Below are 19,050 nucleotides of genomic sequence, written 5' to 3'. Positions count from 1 at the left end.
GGGAGGGGAATGGCTTGCGAACCATATAGCTGGCAAGTTGTATGGTGGGAAAAATGGCTACACGACAAGTGTCAAAATAATGTAATGTGCTACTTTAGCAATGTGGAACCAAGTGCAACTTGAGGGAGTAGTCACAATATGTTCATCAAAAATATAGATATTTGCCAACAATGATATTTGCAATTCGTCACCAAAACAAATTATATTTGCAGACAATGATGGTGATATTCACCAACAAGATTTAGTAGATTTGCACACACAACAGACTCCAAAACTAGTTGCCAAATGCCAAAGACACAAAATACGTTACTTCAAATCCAGTACTTCATTTACGTGTGCATCGCCAAATGACAATGAATGACAAATCTCATGCACAAGTGAAATATCTGTATAATATTTCCAACGGCAAAATTGGGTGGCGTTGAACCACTGAAACTACAACAGGCAAAGTACGGAGGATCTTCCACCTTCGAAACTCTGCAAAAAACTCCTTCAGCCTCCACCTTTGAAAAATGCAACAAAGATAAATCAAATCCAAACCACGATCCATTACAATGCCTAGATCCATTATAATGCCTAGACATCTCCGTATAAAGGCCTCCAAGAATCATATAGATATTTACAAGTACAAGCCAACAATATTAATTATTTCATTATTTTTTTAATTTGAGCCCAATGTTTATTAATTAATTAAATGTCCTTTATTATTTATTTAATCCCTAGTACCAATTAATTAATTAATAATTACATTAAGATTAGGGACACCACTAATCCTCGCCGCCCAAAGATTGCTTGCCCTCGAGCAATCCATAATTGAACGAAAGGCCATCACCTCCAAAGGCCCAAATCAATCGAGTAGGCAAAAAGAGTGAACTGGCATCAAACCTTCCCTCAGTCACATTGTTGACAAATTTCCGTTGTGCCACTTTGATATAAGCATTGTCATCTGCATAGTCACCAAGATCGAAAATAGGCCAATCTCAAATTTCATTGATGTAATCCTTCATGATCATTACTGGAGGATAGACTTCATAATCAAATAAGGGTAGCAATTGTTCTTCCACGTGAGCATTCGTAACACCTACAATTTTAGGTTCATGACTCCATCTATGTGACTCCAAATCATTACCCATATGCTTTGGAAGATTTGTAGCCCTGCTCTCGTTCCACACACAAGTAGCATTCTGAAGGTCTACTTCCATATTGACTTGGTTGTCCTTCTACTTCAGCTCTGTTATTTGTCTTGTTCCCTAACCTCAACCTTATTTGAATCAACCATGATTTATTCAATCTTCTAATTGTCTTGAGACCATTGTTGTTCTCCATTTGAAGGTGTAATTAGAGTCTTTTGCTTGTCCATATCCTTTGATGTCTGTATGACTTCATCTTGTAGCCACATATCAATCTCCCACTTCAGACCATTGTTGAAGAGTATATCGTGCTTAGATGACGGATACTTCATTCGTAATTTGTTATAATCCTTTAGAGATATATCCTTCTCCCATTCATCACCCAATCTTGCTTGATTTTCTTCAATGACTCTACCAAAGTCGAAGTTCACATTTCTTGTCACTTTGTCGTAGGAGTGAATTTCGTCCTGGACAGCCTTGCCTTAAAGTGTTGTGAAACTCCTTTCATTCTTGTGTCAATTAAGAGTTTGAGTGTCTCCTCTATCTGCATGTGAAGCCTCTCTTGACTTCTCCTTAACTCTTTCAACATTTCACTTAAACCATCATTTGGCCCCATGATTCTATCTTAATACTCGACAGGCTGGCAAGATCACCAACTCTAATACCATTTTAATGTTCTTGAGTTGGATACCCTACAAACATGTGTTGAAGACGATTGGAGCAATGTATGGAATTTGATAGTCCACCCTACAACAAAGCACACACAAGGAAAACTGATGAATGGTAAATCACAAGTTGTATGGTGACAGCATGAAAGAAGGGTGTACGGTATGGGAGGGTATGCACATGGGAGTTGGATGCTTAGTTAGGTGTATGGTAGGCAAGGATGGTGAGCTAGATTGGAGGAGGTAGCCGTATGGACCAGACAAACATACGATGAGTGTGGGGTCATATGGCGTACGAAGGAGGTAGGATAGGTGGTCATACAGTGGTAGGGAGGGGAATGATTTGCAAACCATACGGCTGGCAAGCCATACAGTGGGAAAGATACCTACAAGCCAAGTATCGAAATAATGTATTGTGCTACTTCAGCGATGCCGAACCAAGTGCAATTTGAGGGAGTGGTCAGATGCCAAATATAAGCAGTATGTTCATCAAAAACAAAGATATTCGCCAACACCAATATTTGAAATTTGTCGCCAAAACAAATTATATTTGCAGACAATGATGGTAATATTCGCCAACAAAAATTAGTAGATCTGCACACACAACAGACTCCAAAAATAGTCATCAAATGTCAACAACATAAAATACATTACTTCAGATCCAATACTTCATTTACATGCACATCACCAAATGACAATGAATATCTTGTGCACAAGTGAAATATATGTATGATATTTCAAACGACAAAATAAGGTGACGTTGGAACCACCAAAACTGCAACAATGCTAAGTATGTATTGAGCTGATGAACTCAAGCTCATGTTGTCACCTTGTCACTACCATCAAAGTGGGCTAAGGTCATCTTGGTGACTGCCTCACGCAAGTCTGATTGTCCAGGCCTCTGTCTCTCAGATCCAGGCCTACCTCTAGTATGCTCCTGCTTTTGTGTGTGGAATCTGTCAAAGTTAAGATTCTGTTTGATGGCTTATGGAAGAGCATCCTACTCTTCAAAGTGAGCCACAAAAGGCGCAGCCTCAATCTCAGTACTAACCATGTCAACCTCTTGTCTCAGAAAAGTAGGCCACTGCGGCCTATTATATGCACCAATATACCATGTCCTGTAAATCCTGCCATCAATTCTTACCTGGTTCTCAACTCTAATCATGTCTCCAACTCTAGACTTACCATCAACTTGGAACTTTTGTGAACTCACATAATCATCCACGGTACCTCTCTCCCTACTCCGGCCTCTGGGAGTGCAATATGTTGCAACTTATCAGACATCAACAGCATGGTGTTGGTCAGCTACAAGGTCTCTAAAAGTCTCCTTGGCCTCTCTATTAACGTCAGAACCTGTATTAGCATCTTTGCATCCAGTACTACTAGACCCTCCTGATACACCAGCACCCCTGTCACCAATACTACCAAACAGAATCTCGGGCTCTCCATCACAAGGTGGAGATGTACAACCTCTATGGGTGTAGTGTCTACTTGGAATAAACCTTTGTGTTGTGCTGAAACCCAATTTCCTGCAGGGTGGCAAGAAACCACTTTGATACCACCATAAGAGTCCTACTAGCTCACACTAGCAATGCTGAAGAATATGTATGTATAGCTTATTTGGTTTTTGGCTTTTGCAATTGTTTTTAATTTTTTCAAGATATATGATGTTTGGTATTTTTCAGAATATAAGCAATGCTGAAATGAAATGCAAACTAATAACTATGCCCAAACCACAATGGACTTGTAATTTAATTAACTTGCAAATTAAATGTTGCAATTTATTGTTTCAATACTCATGATAATTACAATGAAATTAAGAAGTTGGATCACTGAGGTTGAAATCGATTTTCAACAGTCAATTTGGAACCCATGTTCACTCTGAACTCCAAGAATTACGTGTCAAGCATGAACCACATGTGCCTACACTGCACTGCTAGAAATAGCAATCACCCCAACATTGACTTACTAAAAATAGCAAGTCTATCACAAAGACCCTCACAATTCACAAGGGTCGCAATCATGAACTAACCAATCTGGGCTACAAAAACCTGCTAAAATGGGGACATTACAAGGAAATTTTGAGGATTCTCAAGATGTTGTTATGGCTGATCCAGAATCACCTTCAGAAATTCAGAGGGAGATTGCAGATTTCGGATTTTCATATTGGTCCATCTATTCTTCCTAATCTCATTGATATTTCACTACTCCAGCAAATAAGAAAAGACCTTTATGGGATAGAAACATTACGGAAGAAGCTGAAATCTATGCAACTCCTCATTGTACTTTTAGAGAAAGTAAGAGACCTCAAAAGTTTGTTGGCTACTTCGCATTAATGAGTTACATAATTGCAACAAAAACTTCTAGTGTTGAAGAAGCTTCTAATCTACAAGTATGGAAGGATGCAATGATGGAAGAGTATGTCTATTATTAAGGATGATGTTTGGTATGTTGTTCCAAGACCAAAAGTAAATTTGTGGTTTCTTTTATATGGCTATTTAAAATTAAACATGTTGTTGATGGTAGTATAGAGAAATATAAGGCTAGATTTGTTGCTAGAGGTTTTTCACAAAAAGAAGGTATAGATTATGAGGAAACCTTTGCACCTATAGCTCGTTGTACTTCTATTAGAACTATCATAGCTATTGCAGTAGTGAAAGGCTGGAAACTTCACCAAATGGATGTTAAAACAACATTTTTTTTTAAATGGAGTCATTAAAGAGGAAGTCTACATTGAATAGCTTGAAGGGTTTGTAATCCATGAAAAAGAATCACACGTGTGCAAGTTAAAAAAGGATTTGCATGACCTTTCAAGCAAGCTCCTCCAGCTTGGTATGAGAGAATTTATAACTATCTTCTAAGTTTGGGTTTTCAAAAGAATGATGTAGATCCAAATTTGCATTGTCAAGTAAATGATAACAAACTGTTGACCCTTATGCTTTATGTTGATGATTTATTTCTAACTAGTGATGATGATCTTATCATTAAATGTAAGAGTGAACAGTTGGACTAACCGCCCTCGTTCCCCTTTAGGATTCCTAACATGTCTTACCCACCTCATGTGTTCTATAAGTCTAGTAGTTGTATTGGGCATTGAAAGCTCAATCTTTTGGTGCAATGACAACCCTAGCTTGTAACATGAACTTACCTTAGAATTTGAAATGAATGGTATTGATTTATTATAATATTTCCTTGGGCTTGAGGTATGGCAAAAAGTTCAAATGGAATTATTAAGTCAAGGTAAATGTGCAATAGATATCTTAGAAAGATTTGGTATGCTAGATTGTAAATCTATGGTTACTCCTATGGAAGCAAATCTAAACAAATTACATGAGGATGCAACTATTCCAGATTTGGTTGATCCTACTATGTTTAGGTAGCTAATAGGTTCCTTGATGTATCTAGTCAATACAAGGCCTAATATTTGTTATGCAGTGAATAACTTGAGTCAATTTATGTGTGAACCAGGGTAGATTCATCTTGTAGCAGCCAAACATATTATGAGATATGTTCGTGGAATAGTAGGATATGGATTAAAATTTTCATCAGATGTTGAGCTAACTCTACAAGGCTTCTCTGATTTAGATTGGGCAGGGTGTGAATCTAATAGGAAGAGTACCTCAAGCTGTTGTTTCAGCTTGGTTTCAGTAATGTTTTCCTAGTGCTGCAGGAAACAAACTTGTGTGGCTCAATGCACTGATGAAATAGAGTATGTTGCAGCTTGTATGGCTTCAAAAGAAGCTGTGTGGCTTCACAAATTATTTGCTGGTCTATTTCAATTGCTTATTGAACCTACTATGATTATGTGTGATAATCAAAGTTGTGTAAAGTTTTTAGTTAATCCAGTTTTTCATGACAGGACAAAACATGTAGCAACTAAATACCATTATTTGAGGGATATGGTTTAAAGGAAGGCTATTAAGCTGAAGTATTTTGCAAAAGAGCAGATTGCAAACAATCTCATCAAGCCACTTCCAAGAGTGAATTTTTTTTTACTTCTGGGATGAGTTTGGTATTGTGGAGAATGATTCTCTTGTTGAGAAAGAGTCTCAACTCCAGTGATTTATTATGTACTTATTTCACCCTGTGCGAGTAGGCATGGTGAATCCACCCTCTACATGTAGGTATGGTGGAAATGCAATCTTCTCCTGGAGAAGATTGAGGTGCAAGCCCTCGTTTCACCCTTTGAAGTAGGCAAGGTGGAAGTCGTGTGTAACTCCAATGACATATCCTTACCTTTTCACCCTCTAGGAGTAGCTATAGTGAATATTCTTTTGAGATAAAATTTGTTTATTTTTATGATGAGATAACAATTGTTTATTGTTATGCTGAGACAGCAATTCTATTAAGAAATATATGATGAGATTTATGTTGACATTTTTCCTCTGTTGTAGCTATGTGTATTCGCCATGAGATGGCCCTGTGAAGATTGCTCTCTTGCCAAGAGGGAGTGTTGAAAAACAATAACTGCAATAGACATCTTACCACTTCTGAAGATTGCAGATACTCATCTCTGCAAGAACTTAAAATACCTTCCTGATATCATTCACAATGTCTCCTTCATCAGTTTTCTCTGCTCGTTTGCATGATGTTGTGTGATGCTTTTTTATTTCCTATGCTTGTGTATCTTTGTTTGATGAGCAATGTCTCCTTTAGAGAGTACTGGTTCACAAGTTATATCTTCAGCTTTTTCGTGAGTTTCAGATTCCAATTTTATATATTTCATATTGTCCTTATTTCATTACCTAGCACAGTTATTCAGAGCTGATGACATGGCATCTTCTCTTCCAGATTCTTTTGTGTGGGGCATTCTCATTCTCATGTCGAGTGGCAACCGTTTTCTTATGACATACAATATCATCACTTATTAGTGTGATTCATATAATTGTGTGACGCAGGTTTTGTAATGGCAGCAAAAGTATCAGCGTGATAAAAGAGACAAAAATCTCTTCTACTATATCGCCTCATCATTATTATTATTCATTCTCATAACAGGCTTTTCCACATGGTGCCTTCGTATATGATCAAGCACTTACAAGTATTAAAAAATTCCCTGTGTGCATCTACAGGATTTTAAAACAGGAATATACCTTTATTGCTTTTCTTGTGGGTTTCAGCTGTCTCCATTTATGTATGAGCAATTTGTTATGTTAGATAGTATTCCGTGTTTAAAGATGCTATGACCTGTGATGTTATTTTTCATGCATTGAGACTTTCTTGAGGAGATCATTTTACTCTGATCAAAGTGTGATCCAATTGTAATAAGACTTAAGTTCTAAGGATCTCAACAAAAGAATTACTTTGAGTAGGCTGGGTTGTTCCCTAGCTGAGGTGGGTTTTTTCCCAGGGTAATTGCATTGTGTTGTCTGTTTACTTTGCATTTATTCTGTCTAATTATTTTTGGTTCAAAACTTTACAAAATATACTTGCATTTACTTTCCTTTTCCATCAGAAAACTGGTAGATGATATTATAGAAAAAATGCATGAAAGCTACATAATAGGCAGTCACAGGCACCACTTAAAGCTGAAAAATCAACAAATTCAATTAAGAAAAACACACAGCTGAGGCCATAAATGCACACAGTATAGCTTATTGAATGCTTACAATAATAGTTTGCAAACTTCATAAATACTCTCCAAGTTGCTGATTCTCGCTATTTTTTTTGCCGGGTGAGTTTTGACAAGTGTAACTCAAGTTATTATAATGCCAAAAATCATGGGTAAAAAATGTCTGTGAACATAAAATGCTGGTTAAAATGTGTTTTTCACAGATTGTGCTTCCCAGAAAACCATGCATTTTCTCTTGAAAGATGTCAACTTTCAATTTAATACATTTTGTTATTGAAACTTACAACAAAAAAATATATTTTCTTTATGAGATTTTAGTTGCTGAGTTTTTGTTGAGTATTTTCCATGTTTTTGCAAACTTGATGATTTTGGACTTGCCGAGTGCTAATTCAGTCCAAGTCTGTGAACTATGCTTATATTTATTTAAAAATGTCAAATTGATGTTGGCAATATTCAGTCAGTGAAAATAGATACAGGAAAACGCAGTGAAAACAATTTTACTGTAGAACAAATCGTGAAAACAAGTGTCTCAACTAAACATCACAGACCCAATTTTACCTTGGACTCAGTGACTCGGTGAAAACTCAGCAAACTTCGGCAAATAGAAAAAGAAATTATTACTCCGCATATGCATAGTTTCTCCAGTGGATTCCTCAAATATTCACTAGCATTCAGCATAGTTTTTAATGCAAAACTCCCGGGAATTCACCCGTAAGTAAAAGGACAAGTTTCTCGGCGGTGAAAACACCGACAATATTGTAGACTGCTGAACAATAACATATACTTCAAGGGTACCATACACTTTTATCAACTATGAAAAATCAAATATGGGTGACAGCAATTTATATACCTGGTAATACTTACGAAAAGCAGCCAAGTCAAAAAGTGATTGTTTGGAAGAAAGATATCGAAGATTGTGTGTTGTCAAATCTTTAAATGGAGAACTCTTTCCATAATACCTATGTTCAAGGGACACCACAGCAGCACCAAATTTCTTGGCTAAAACCTGCAAAAGAAGCTGCTAAGATCAACATTTGTCGCAATCTACATCTCAAACTTTCATATAATATAAAATAAAATGCCAAATAAATAATACAAGCAAAACTGTTTAGAATTTTACTATATTAGGTAATCTCCCTTATTTCAACTAGAGCATTTCATTAGCCTATTATTCCCGTAGGCTGATTTGGAGTATTTAAAAGGGAATATTTTAATTCATTAAATTAAGTTGCCTCAAGCTAGGGTTGTGGGTGACTATATTTAATTAGTTTTATCAAGTGACATGTTAAAAGCAGAAATATTGAATAAATAGAGTCACTTTCTCTGGGCCAAAAAGGGTATTATTTTCTTGAATGAGAATTTAAAATAACTTCTTCTTGAAAGTTCCTGGGGAAGTTATAAAAGTGAAATGAACTCATTTGGGTATCTTGGATATTTTAACTCTAATTGCACAGTTTGGACTGCAAGTTCAACTGTCAACTCTACAATGAAAACCCTAGCGGTATTTGGCTTTGGAGATTGTGATGTCTCCATTCCCCTATACAGTTTAATAGTAAATATATTTTATTAATTGCAAAAGAGAGATTTAATAAATAATAATAGTATAAATTAAATGCTCAATTTGCCCTAGCCCTTCCAAGGAAACGCTTGATTGCATAAACCCTATGCAGCAAAACCAAATCTGACAGCAGTCCTTCAAGGAAGAAAGGGTGTAAATCAGATGCTAAAAAAATCATATTGACGGCAGAGAAGCAAAGGATGAGGGCTCCCAGAGGATTATGGATGCTTTCCTTCAGCAGAACAGCAAAATAGCTTAGTTTTTTTTGGTTTGTTTGGCCAAGTTGATGATGCTTCTAGTTTTATTTAGCTTGTTGCTTTAATCCTTTTTAGGTCTGTTTTCTTCCTGGTGTTTCTTTGTTTCTGTATCTTGGCCTCTCTTTTCTCCCTGCTTGGCAGGCTTTCAGTTAATTGTAATTTTTAATGTTTTAATAAAAAGGAGTGAGACAAGGGTAAGTGAGTAGCTGAGTTGATGTGAAGGCCAGTCATGAGGCATAGTGTTAGGCTTATGATCCCAATGCTATGCATCAACCACAATTCGATTCACACTAGATTACCACAAACCCTTTTACTCATGAATGGGTCCAACGAGGTTAACCTCAACCCCTTTTCTGTTGTAGCTTTAGTTATCTGGGAAAAATCACAGGAAGGATGGTGGAAATGCAACTTTGATGAGGCTTCTAAAGGCAATCCAGGATCCTCAAAAGCAGGCTTTATTATTGAAGACGACAATGGGGTTCTCATTGCATTAGGAGGGAAAAGACTTCAGAATGGGACAAATAATGTTGCAGAAGCAAAAGCAATCTTGTTGGCAATTAGAGCTTCAGAAACTGGGGTTTACTAAGTTACATGTGGAAAGTGACTCCCTCATCATTATCAATGCCATCATCAAAGGTACTATGGAGACCTAGTATTTACAAAATTACATTATCAACATTAATCGAGAATTGGCCACCCTAGAGGATTTCAGAATCACGCACATCAAAAGAGCAGGCAACACTGAAGCAGGTAGAAAGTCAAACTGGGCATTGAATCTCAACATGTTTGAAGTACTTATTGAAGATTTCAAAAATGTACCTTGGAATGATTTAACTCTTCCAAATTCCTGGGCCGAGACCCACAATAAGACACATCCCCAAAACTCATAAATGACCTTGCAGTAACTTTAATGTTTAGTATGCCACGTTCAAGAAAAAAAGTTTAATGTTTAGTGTGCCACATTCAAGAAAAAAAGTTTAATGTATAGCATCCCACATTCAAAATAGAAAGGATGGATGTGATGGGCATTTATGGCAACACTACTCACCACCCTAGCTGCAGCTTTTTTACCTCCACCCCAGCCAGCATTCTCAAAGTCTTTTTCAGTACAATTGAGGGCATTCGCAGAGTGTTACAATAAAGTTGGCCTTCACTCTGCAGTGCACAAGGCAACAAAACCCTTTTCATAGTTGAAGTGGGAAAGCAAGCATGGACAACATGTTCAATTTTGATCATCCTAGCCTTACTCATGTTGTGGAGTTACTTCTGGGGGACATGTTCTTCCTAGTAGAGAATTGACACCGTACACACAGATTTGTATTCAGTGATAATGGCTTGGGCTCTACAAGTGGGTGAGTCCAAAGAAATTGCGCGCTATGCGATGCAGCAGCTAGTACCAAAACAAGCCCTACAAGGGTAAGAGGAAATCCTTGCCACCTTTGTTCCTAGTTGTGGAATCAATTTGGGAGAGAAAGAAACGAGAATTTAGAGCTTACCCCTTTCATGTGGAGATTTGTCAAGAGCCAAAGAGGGCTGGTTTGCCCTGAAATTGGTAGTCATGCAGCACATTATTGATCAAGACATAGAGCAAATGAAGGCCAAAGTGGGTTGGACTCAAGAGGATGAGGCCAAACTTGAAGAATGCATACATGAGCGGGCAGAGGCCAACCAAGGGAACAAAGAAGACAACCACTGGACAGAGGCTAAATTGAATGCAATGTTGCAAGAAAGAATTAACAGCTTTGTTCCGAAAGCCCTAAGATGAAGCATAATTGCTTCCAGTCAACCCTTAAGTGGGAATGGTGTGGGAGCTGTCAGGGGTGTGTGTGGATGGTTGGTAGTGATTTTTGTAGTTTTCTGATAATTGTTTCAAGTTTTAAAGGCTGGTAATTAGCATAAGAATGAGCCCTGTTTTGGGGGTGTTGGCATGCTTGCTCTCACAGCAAGACATTACCAAATATTTGGTTTTTTGGCCCCTTTTTTGTTCTTTCCTTCCTGGAGGCTTTTTGTTTACAAATTTCCTTTAATTTTCCTCACTACTCTAGTAGATAGTTTGTACATGTGACTGGGAAAGTAACAATGTAAAGAATTTATGGCTTGAAGTTTACCATTGCCTTCATGGTTACTAATTTAGGTATGTAAAGGGCATTTAAATGTACAAAATCACAATGGCAGGATTAGTTTTCAGTGTTTATAGTGCACAATTTTTGGATTGCTTTACTCGGGGATGTTGACATTTTCAGAATGTAACTAGTGCACATGTTCCAGCTTCACAATTTTTGAAAAGGATGCAGAGAAGTTCGAGAGTTTTTTGTTCCTTTGACAGAAGTGTAATTGGCAAGAATCTTTCAGTGTTTACTCCTGGTGTTTGAAGTGTTAAGGCTTCAATGAACACACTCCTTTTAATTCTTGAAGAAATGATATAATTCTGTAGCTTTTTGTTAATCTATGTAATGACAGAAGCAGAGCTCTGGACATGAATCTACAAGGCTGATTAGATGATTAGGGTTTCTTTTGGATGGATTGGTCAGCAAAATGACTCCATCATAGCAGCTTCATAGTTTATTTCATTGTACTTACTTTATGTAATGTTTTTACTATTTCAATAAAATCCGTACCTATTACTGAGAGAAAAAAAGGAAGTGAGACCTTAACCCACAGCTTATGAATCATAAACAATATTAACCAATTTTGCTCTCTGTAGGCTGGCTTGTTTAGAATTTTTATTTTGTCCTTGAAGCCAACCTATTTGGCCATCAGCTATTTATAGAGTTGACAAGTTCATTGGGAGCATCATGAGTTATTTGAGAATCCTCTGCGAGCATAAACTGCTTCTTGAGACACCAATCTCAAAAGCATTATGTGGGTAGGACAAAAACCATACACCTTGTCTTACAGATTTGCTAAACGCTGAGACAAAGTTCCATAAATTGCAGGAGTAGAATCAGGACACGCATTCATTGAGAGAAGATAGTACCATAGGAGGAGGCTTGCTGTAAAACTCGGCACCACTTCAAGGTGCCTAAGAGCAACTTATTGGCCAAGATGGTTCTGACACCATCAAAAGGGGTGCATCGCTCAAGGGAGACATTGCTCAGTTCTATTGCTGGAGGACTAACAAATCATATTGAATACCCTGTAATTCATGGCTGGAGCCAATCAGTAAGCATAACAGACAGCATTAAGATCTGAATTTCGACTATGTTCTGCAATAAGCTCCTATGGTATCTTTAGTATATATTTGTACTAAGGAAATTCTGCGTCGTTGACTTAATTTGCCAATATTGAGTAAATCAAACATCATTAGCTTGGGACTATTTCAAACATTATTTAATGCCCATGGATTATACAACTGTGTGCAAATTCTGATAAAAAATTCCTAGTTTAATATTTAGCAACTGTGCATGCAAAACTTAATTTTTCTGAGAAGGCTATTTCATTGTGATTGATCATCAAGTTAACAAATACTGTGCAATTGCATTGCTAGACCAATATAAGAGGACAAGATATTGAAGAAAATGTAAAAGAAAGGTCAAGAAGAAGAGGAAATTCAAGAAGGTGAATTCAAAATATATATAAGTGATAGAAACTGAAGGAAATACCATGTTGATTAGTTTATCATGTCCCAGAAGAGGGTACGTGACCAGAATTCATTAAAAACCACTCTGAAATTTCTTCTATTTAACAGCTTCTGAAATTCCTTCTCTATAATAGCTTGAAAAAGGGTGTAGCTAACATAATCTATAAATCTGATAATCTCTCTTCAATGCATCCTAATTTTCTGCTATCAATCAATTGTTTCCAAGAGTTTCTCACAAGAAGCTTCATAAATATCATGTAAAGATCTAATAAAAAGCAACTTTACAAAATGTTTCTATACCTAATGCATGAAACTTTATGTGAAATCAATATAAATATTAAAACCATATCCATGATGCAAAGCATAAAAAATATCATGCAAACTGCAAACAAACATCATAAATACCAAAATAAATTCTTAATCCTATAAGTGTGGTTGTTTTCAAGGAATCTACTTACTGCAGTGTAATCATTTACAATGCCATTGCATGAAGATTCGCCACATAATTTTAAAAAAATTGGTCCATCTGGTGCCTGAAAGTAATCAAGGAACTCATAATACCTTTGGTCGAATTGTCGATGATCCTGCAATCACAACCCAAAAACAAGTGAAATTACTTACACCAAACACTACAATACTTTTGACCCAAACAAAAACCTCATCAAATAATGAAATAATGAATAAACCCTTCATCCCCAATAGTAATTGCATTATGAGAAATACACAAACTTGGCTAGCAACAAAATATTATGAACAGTATCACATCAAAATGCATAGAATGCACAAGAAATGAAGGATGCCCTTCTTTGTAGCCCAATCTAGATAAGTGCCAATGCATGGTCAATAGGACTGCTGGATAATCAAAGGTTCACATTTTTCATTTGGTAGAATCTCAAAGTCTTATGTATTTCCCACATGGCAATGGTGCTAGCATTGTTGATTGTACTGTCACTAACAGATTTTCAACTCTCATATTCAAGACCTCAATAAATTACATCTATCCAAGTAAACATGATCCACCCCCTATTCCCCAACTTCACCCTCTAGATCAATAATACTTGTATTCTGTTCCAATTTGATGACATATTGAAGACACAAATCCTTTTCAACAAGGGAAGAAAGATTCGAGCCATATCAAGTGTTCAAGTTCCAAAAGTTTGGCCAACATGCTTCTCACTGCACTGAGAAAAAGGGTTAGAGCAAACAACAACAATAATTTATGAAAGTAAAAAATCTTTAGCAATAGGTGAGCTTTCACTTAGGATTGAGACCACCATTTCTATGGTTTGATATTTAACGGTTAACACTATTTTTGGTGTAGAGTGGTATATGAAAAGTAAGGTTTCAAAACACAAACTTCAATAAGAAAGCTTTTGATAGACTTCAAGAGCACAAAGCTAGTAAACAGGTAGAACAAGGTGATAATGCCACATATCCTTTTACTGGGAAAAAAGCTATTTCTTTCTGCATGTCTTATGGAACTATTCTTAACCTTGACCATATTTCTATTACTATTTCTAGATTAACAAATAAATGCCTTCTAGTTTCAAAAAGTTGTAGGACTATCCAAGACAACTAAAAATTAGTACCCTATTCCCAAGATCAGTGAGTTGATAGATGAACTTTGTACAGCAGTTTGATTCTCTGAGCTTGATCTCAAATCAAGGTAGCATCAAATAAGAGTAAGAGAGGAAAATGCACATAGAATAAGTTATCTTTCATATTTCATTACGGGTTCCATGACTTTGTGGTCATAATTTTTAGTTTGCCAAATGCACCTGACACTTTCTAGCATTTTATGAACCAAGTAAGCATTAAGTAGTCGAATAAAAATTGTGCTAGTATTATTTGATGATGTAGTTGTCTACAAAAAGGTTGCGAGGCTAACTTAAGGCATCTTGATGAGGTATTTGGCATTCTTGAGTAACAATAACCACTATTTCATACTTGGAGCATATAAATCAATCTCCAAAGTGTTCAAATAGATCACTGAAAATACAAGCAATCCTTGGCCGACCTCCTCTATATAGTTACTACAGGAGCTTTAACTTTCCATTACTTTAGCTTTTAAATGCTCCTCAAAATAAATTTAATGGAGGGAATCTTGCTAGAATTTTAAAGCTCAAGCTAAATAAATACTTTTTTTAGCATATTCCATTCATGTGAGCAAATAAATATTAAAAAAAATATTGATACAAATTTAAAAAATTCAGATGAGTGACAAATGTCAGACAAAAGCCGTGTTGGCAGTGTGTAAGCGTTCCGTGCAAGATTCATGATGAGAGACTAACAGCCTCTTGTAGATTCTATAAGTCTAGTGATTGTACTAGGCATTGAGAAGTTGATCTTCTGATGCAATGGCAACCACACTTGTAACAAGTGGTATCAGAGTGGTATCAGAGCTTGGTCAGGCATTTGGATCTCCTCCATGAGTGATTTGGGCCTGCAGGGAGTGACACTTGGGGTGGGTAGGAGGGAATGTTAGCAGTGCCCTAGCATCTCTCACCGAATTTGTGACCTCTGTGGATTCTGTAAGTCTAGTGATGCGGCAATATCTAGCCCCCAAATTTTCCACCCACTCATATCTGCAGTGCTAAAAAGTACCAACTGTTATTTTTCTCCAAAATTTTCAATTAATCCCTTGGTAATTTTTTTCTAACTCCATAGGACCTGCAGCTCTAAAAAAGACCCTGACGCCCCCTCATGAGATTCCGCCATAAGGTTGTGCTCAAATGCCATGTTATTTTATATTAAGCCGTAATGGGCTTAATCTGTTGCAGCGAATTTATTCATTGGCACAGCGAAGTATATAAGTTTAGGGATGAATGCCTCCTTTGTTAAGTGTCCAAGGTTGATGCTACAATGGCTAACGAAATGCAGTGATGATCAGTGAAATTCAATTTTGTACTTGTCTTTTTAAGTATGTATGTGATGAACCAATTCTCTCTATAAAACGAATTGCAAAAATAAAGAAAAATTTTTAAAATCCAATTGGTGTTGAAATGACTCACCGCAGGAGCGTAGTGATCAAGTCTCTGAGAAAACCATTTTTCGTCTTGCGTCAAGTAGGCTTCAGAGCTATTGTTATTCCCCAATCTGAACCCCAACGATGGCGCCAGCCCGGCGACAAACCCAAAACATATGTATATGATGCCCAATGTGGAAAAAAGCAACTTACAAACCATTTTCTTGTAAGCCTAAATATTCCCTTCCAAATACTCACTCTAGCTAAGTAGTTCCCTGCAATAAATTTGTTTGATTCAGATAACAGGAAATGGCTTCAGGATTCTAGCCTCGTGTATGCTTTAGTTTCAGGATTTTGCCCATTGTTGCTTCGCAATTGAGAAAAGTTCGTGCTTCGGTTTCATTCGCTGGCATGTCTATCCGTAAAGGTAAACTCGCTTTTAGTTCAATCTTTACGCTAATCAAATTGGAAGTCTCCAACTATACACAAAATGAAATAAAGAGAGCAAGTTTCGTAGATAGATAGATAGATAAAATTTTAACGTCCACGAGGCCAAAAATAGCCTATGGGACAGCAAGACAACTCAAGCAGACTTAAGTAGCGCTGTTCGCCTCTTGTGTAGACTAATGATGAGCCCCCCCAATTGCTCAATGTACTCTTCGTTGAACAGGTTATGCCAAGAACTGTCACATATAGTATCCGCAAACTTATCCCTGCTATCCTTGTAGGCCTCACATTCTATAATAAAGTGTTGTTCAGTTTCCACTTTCCCAGAATTGCAAAATCTGCAAATTCTCTCTTCCAAAGCCTCCTTTGGCCTCTTCCAACGCCCGGTCTCACAACGAAGTTGGTGAGAGTTGGTTCTCAGCTGAGCAATAAGAATTTTAGCTCTCCAAGAAATGTTGGCTCCTATGTACACTTTTTCGAGTTGATCACAAGTGGGGTTGAACTCATTTATATAATATAGTTTCTTCCTCCCAATCTCGCTTCCCCAATTTCTCTTGTAGAATTTCTCCATAACAAAGACCTTTATTTCTTTATTACTTGTGAGGCACATATTGAAATGAATATTCCATTTACTCATCCACTTAATGTTTTGTTGCATCCATGTCCTTTTTCGCTTACATAGTGTGTCACTAAAGACAACTTTCGGCCATCTATCCTCTTCCATGTCCTTTTTCGTATAAACAAGAGCTGTGGTACAGCATGAGTCCTTCCTTATGTAAAAACTAAAATTTACAAATATTGGAAGTATGGTGGGTCTCACCTCTCGACTAAAATAGTGGTAAAAATTTTAATCATGTTTATAAATAATGAATATTATTATCAAAATTTAGTATTTGACTCAAATTAGATAATCCATGTTTGATGAAGTATAATATAGTTAATTCTTTTTTTGTGAATGGGATAACAAGTCAAGAGGACTTAACCATTGAGAAAAAATTTTGAGTTGGAGTAGTACTACAATTGTGACCTTTGAAGAAGGCCCAATGCTACACCTCTCCTAGAATTGTCTATATGCAAAATGAGTGCTAACTGTCAATGTTATAATTTGACTATGGAGGGGAATGTTTATGGAGGCATCAAAATGGTGCATGACATGATATTTTATTACATTTAATAACTAGCACTTGCACCCAAAGGAGCAAGGGGTATGTCGATAGTGACAAAAGATACAATTCTATATAAAATGGTTGTCTACACACACATTGTTAGGCATTTAATATAAAGCAAAGTAAACTTAAAAGCTTGAATATAAAATTAAACATTGTTAATCTGAAATAGTTTAATTAAAAGACATTCTTAAATTCATATACATTTATTATATTAAAACTAAAAGAAATGTAAAAGAGGAATACAAAAAATAAAGATAGTTCACACAAACTAAACTTTATAGGAGGAAAAATAGTAGACACTTTTAGACACTTTTTTGTTTGCAAGTTTAATCTATTATATACAATACAAGTTAATGGCTAGATTGTTTCTGGAACAAGAAAAAATGGATTTCGCAAAAACGTGATTTGTATCACAATAATGAAAAACTAAACAACTTTATTCAAAAGGGACAGAGGACATTGAAATGATTGAATGTATTTAATTTAAGAATGATGAAGGAAAAATACCTAGATTAATGTATAATAAGGGAAAGAATGAGTTTGTGTAACTTTTTGTACTACAGTTAGAATTGTTGTAATCATGACTCTTCCTTTTCTCTAATAATTGTATATAGATTATTTTTCATTCTTGAATATCGATCAAAGGACCATGGTGGTTCTATATGAAGGTTGTGTAGTGATTTAACTCTAGATTGAATAAAATTGTAGTTGATGTGCTCTTTAGATTTAGTTTGGGCCTATTTAATTTTCTCTTTAAGAAATAAATTAGTTTTAATGTTTGTGAGGGTAAAGATAGACTATGGGATAGGGAGATAACCCGGTAGTTGAGCATCCTAATTTCACACTTCTAAAATGTTATGTAAAATTTTCAAATTGTTTCAAATTATTTAGAATATATTATTTGGCAAGTCATATACTTATTACAAAGGTTTATTGTCAACATTATCAAATAGATTCCATATCAACATGCTTTTTATTGAAGCATTCAGAATGACCCCCACCCCAAAAAAAAAAAAGATTTGCATAAGATGGTTTTATAATTTATTTACTTTGTTTCCAACTGTGCCTAACATCATGAAGACTTAGTTTACTATAGACAATCTAAGGCCTTGAAATGATAGAATTGCTCGTAAACCAAGTCACAAATGGATAAAAATGAAGGATGATGATTGATTAAGTAAACTATTCAAATGCAAGTGCAAAATAGAGTCATTTTGATTGTGAATCACGACCGATTTCCTTTCTTTAGGTTTCCAATAATTTAGTGCTTGTATCCTCAACCACCCTCAGCATGTGTAAGATAAAACTGATGCATCTGAACAGAGATTAATTTTCTAGATATAGATTCAAAATGAGTTTCAAGAATATTTAAACAAAGGATGAATCCTACAAGGATTCATTCAACATTCGACACATAGAACCTTGTCTTGATAACTTGTGGTTGTTCAAATGCCCAAATACAACATAATTGTTCTTTTGTGATTAGGCATGATTTATTCAATCAAGCCAAATTATATTTAATATGTTCTTGTAGCTACAAACATGGTATGTTTTGTTTTATACACTATTTTCCTACTCAAATAATAAACATGGCTATCATGTGTTATTTTAACTATAATTCTAATATAACCTATTTCTATTTCTATATATATATATATATATATATATATATATATATATATATATATATGCTATCTAGTCCAAATAAAA

General features: G+C 35.9%; 1 protein-coding gene across 1 annotated transcript in view; it reads right to left on the bottom strand.

Annotated features, from left to right (window-relative positions):
* Positions 1-16,147, bottom strand: part of LOC149566614 (putative serine protease EDA2) — a 97,413-nt gene extending 81,266 nt beyond the window's left edge. The window contains exons 1-3 of the mRNA XM_089819911.1: positions 15,771-16,147; positions 13,218-13,343; positions 8,215-8,370 (exon numbers count right to left, since the gene is read on the bottom strand). Coding sequence (XP_089676037.1) covers positions 8,215-8,370; positions 13,218-13,343; positions 15,771-15,944 — 456 coding nt within the window. The 5' untranslated portion in view covers positions 15,945-16,147. The remainder of the gene's footprint in view (positions 1-8,214; positions 8,371-13,217; positions 13,344-15,770) is intronic.
* Positions 16,148-19,050: the final 2,903 nt, after the last annotated feature.

The sequence above is a fragment of the Cupressus sempervirens genome, chromosome 3 (assembly GCF_028749045.1).
Source record: "Cupressus sempervirens isolate cs-2001-9-10 chromosome 3, ASM2874904v1, whole genome shotgun sequence".
NCBI classification, from domain to species: Eukaryota; Viridiplantae; Streptophyta; class Pinopsida; order Cupressales; family Cupressaceae; genus Cupressus; species Cupressus sempervirens.
This window is presented reverse-complemented; position numbering and strand designations above follow the sequence as displayed.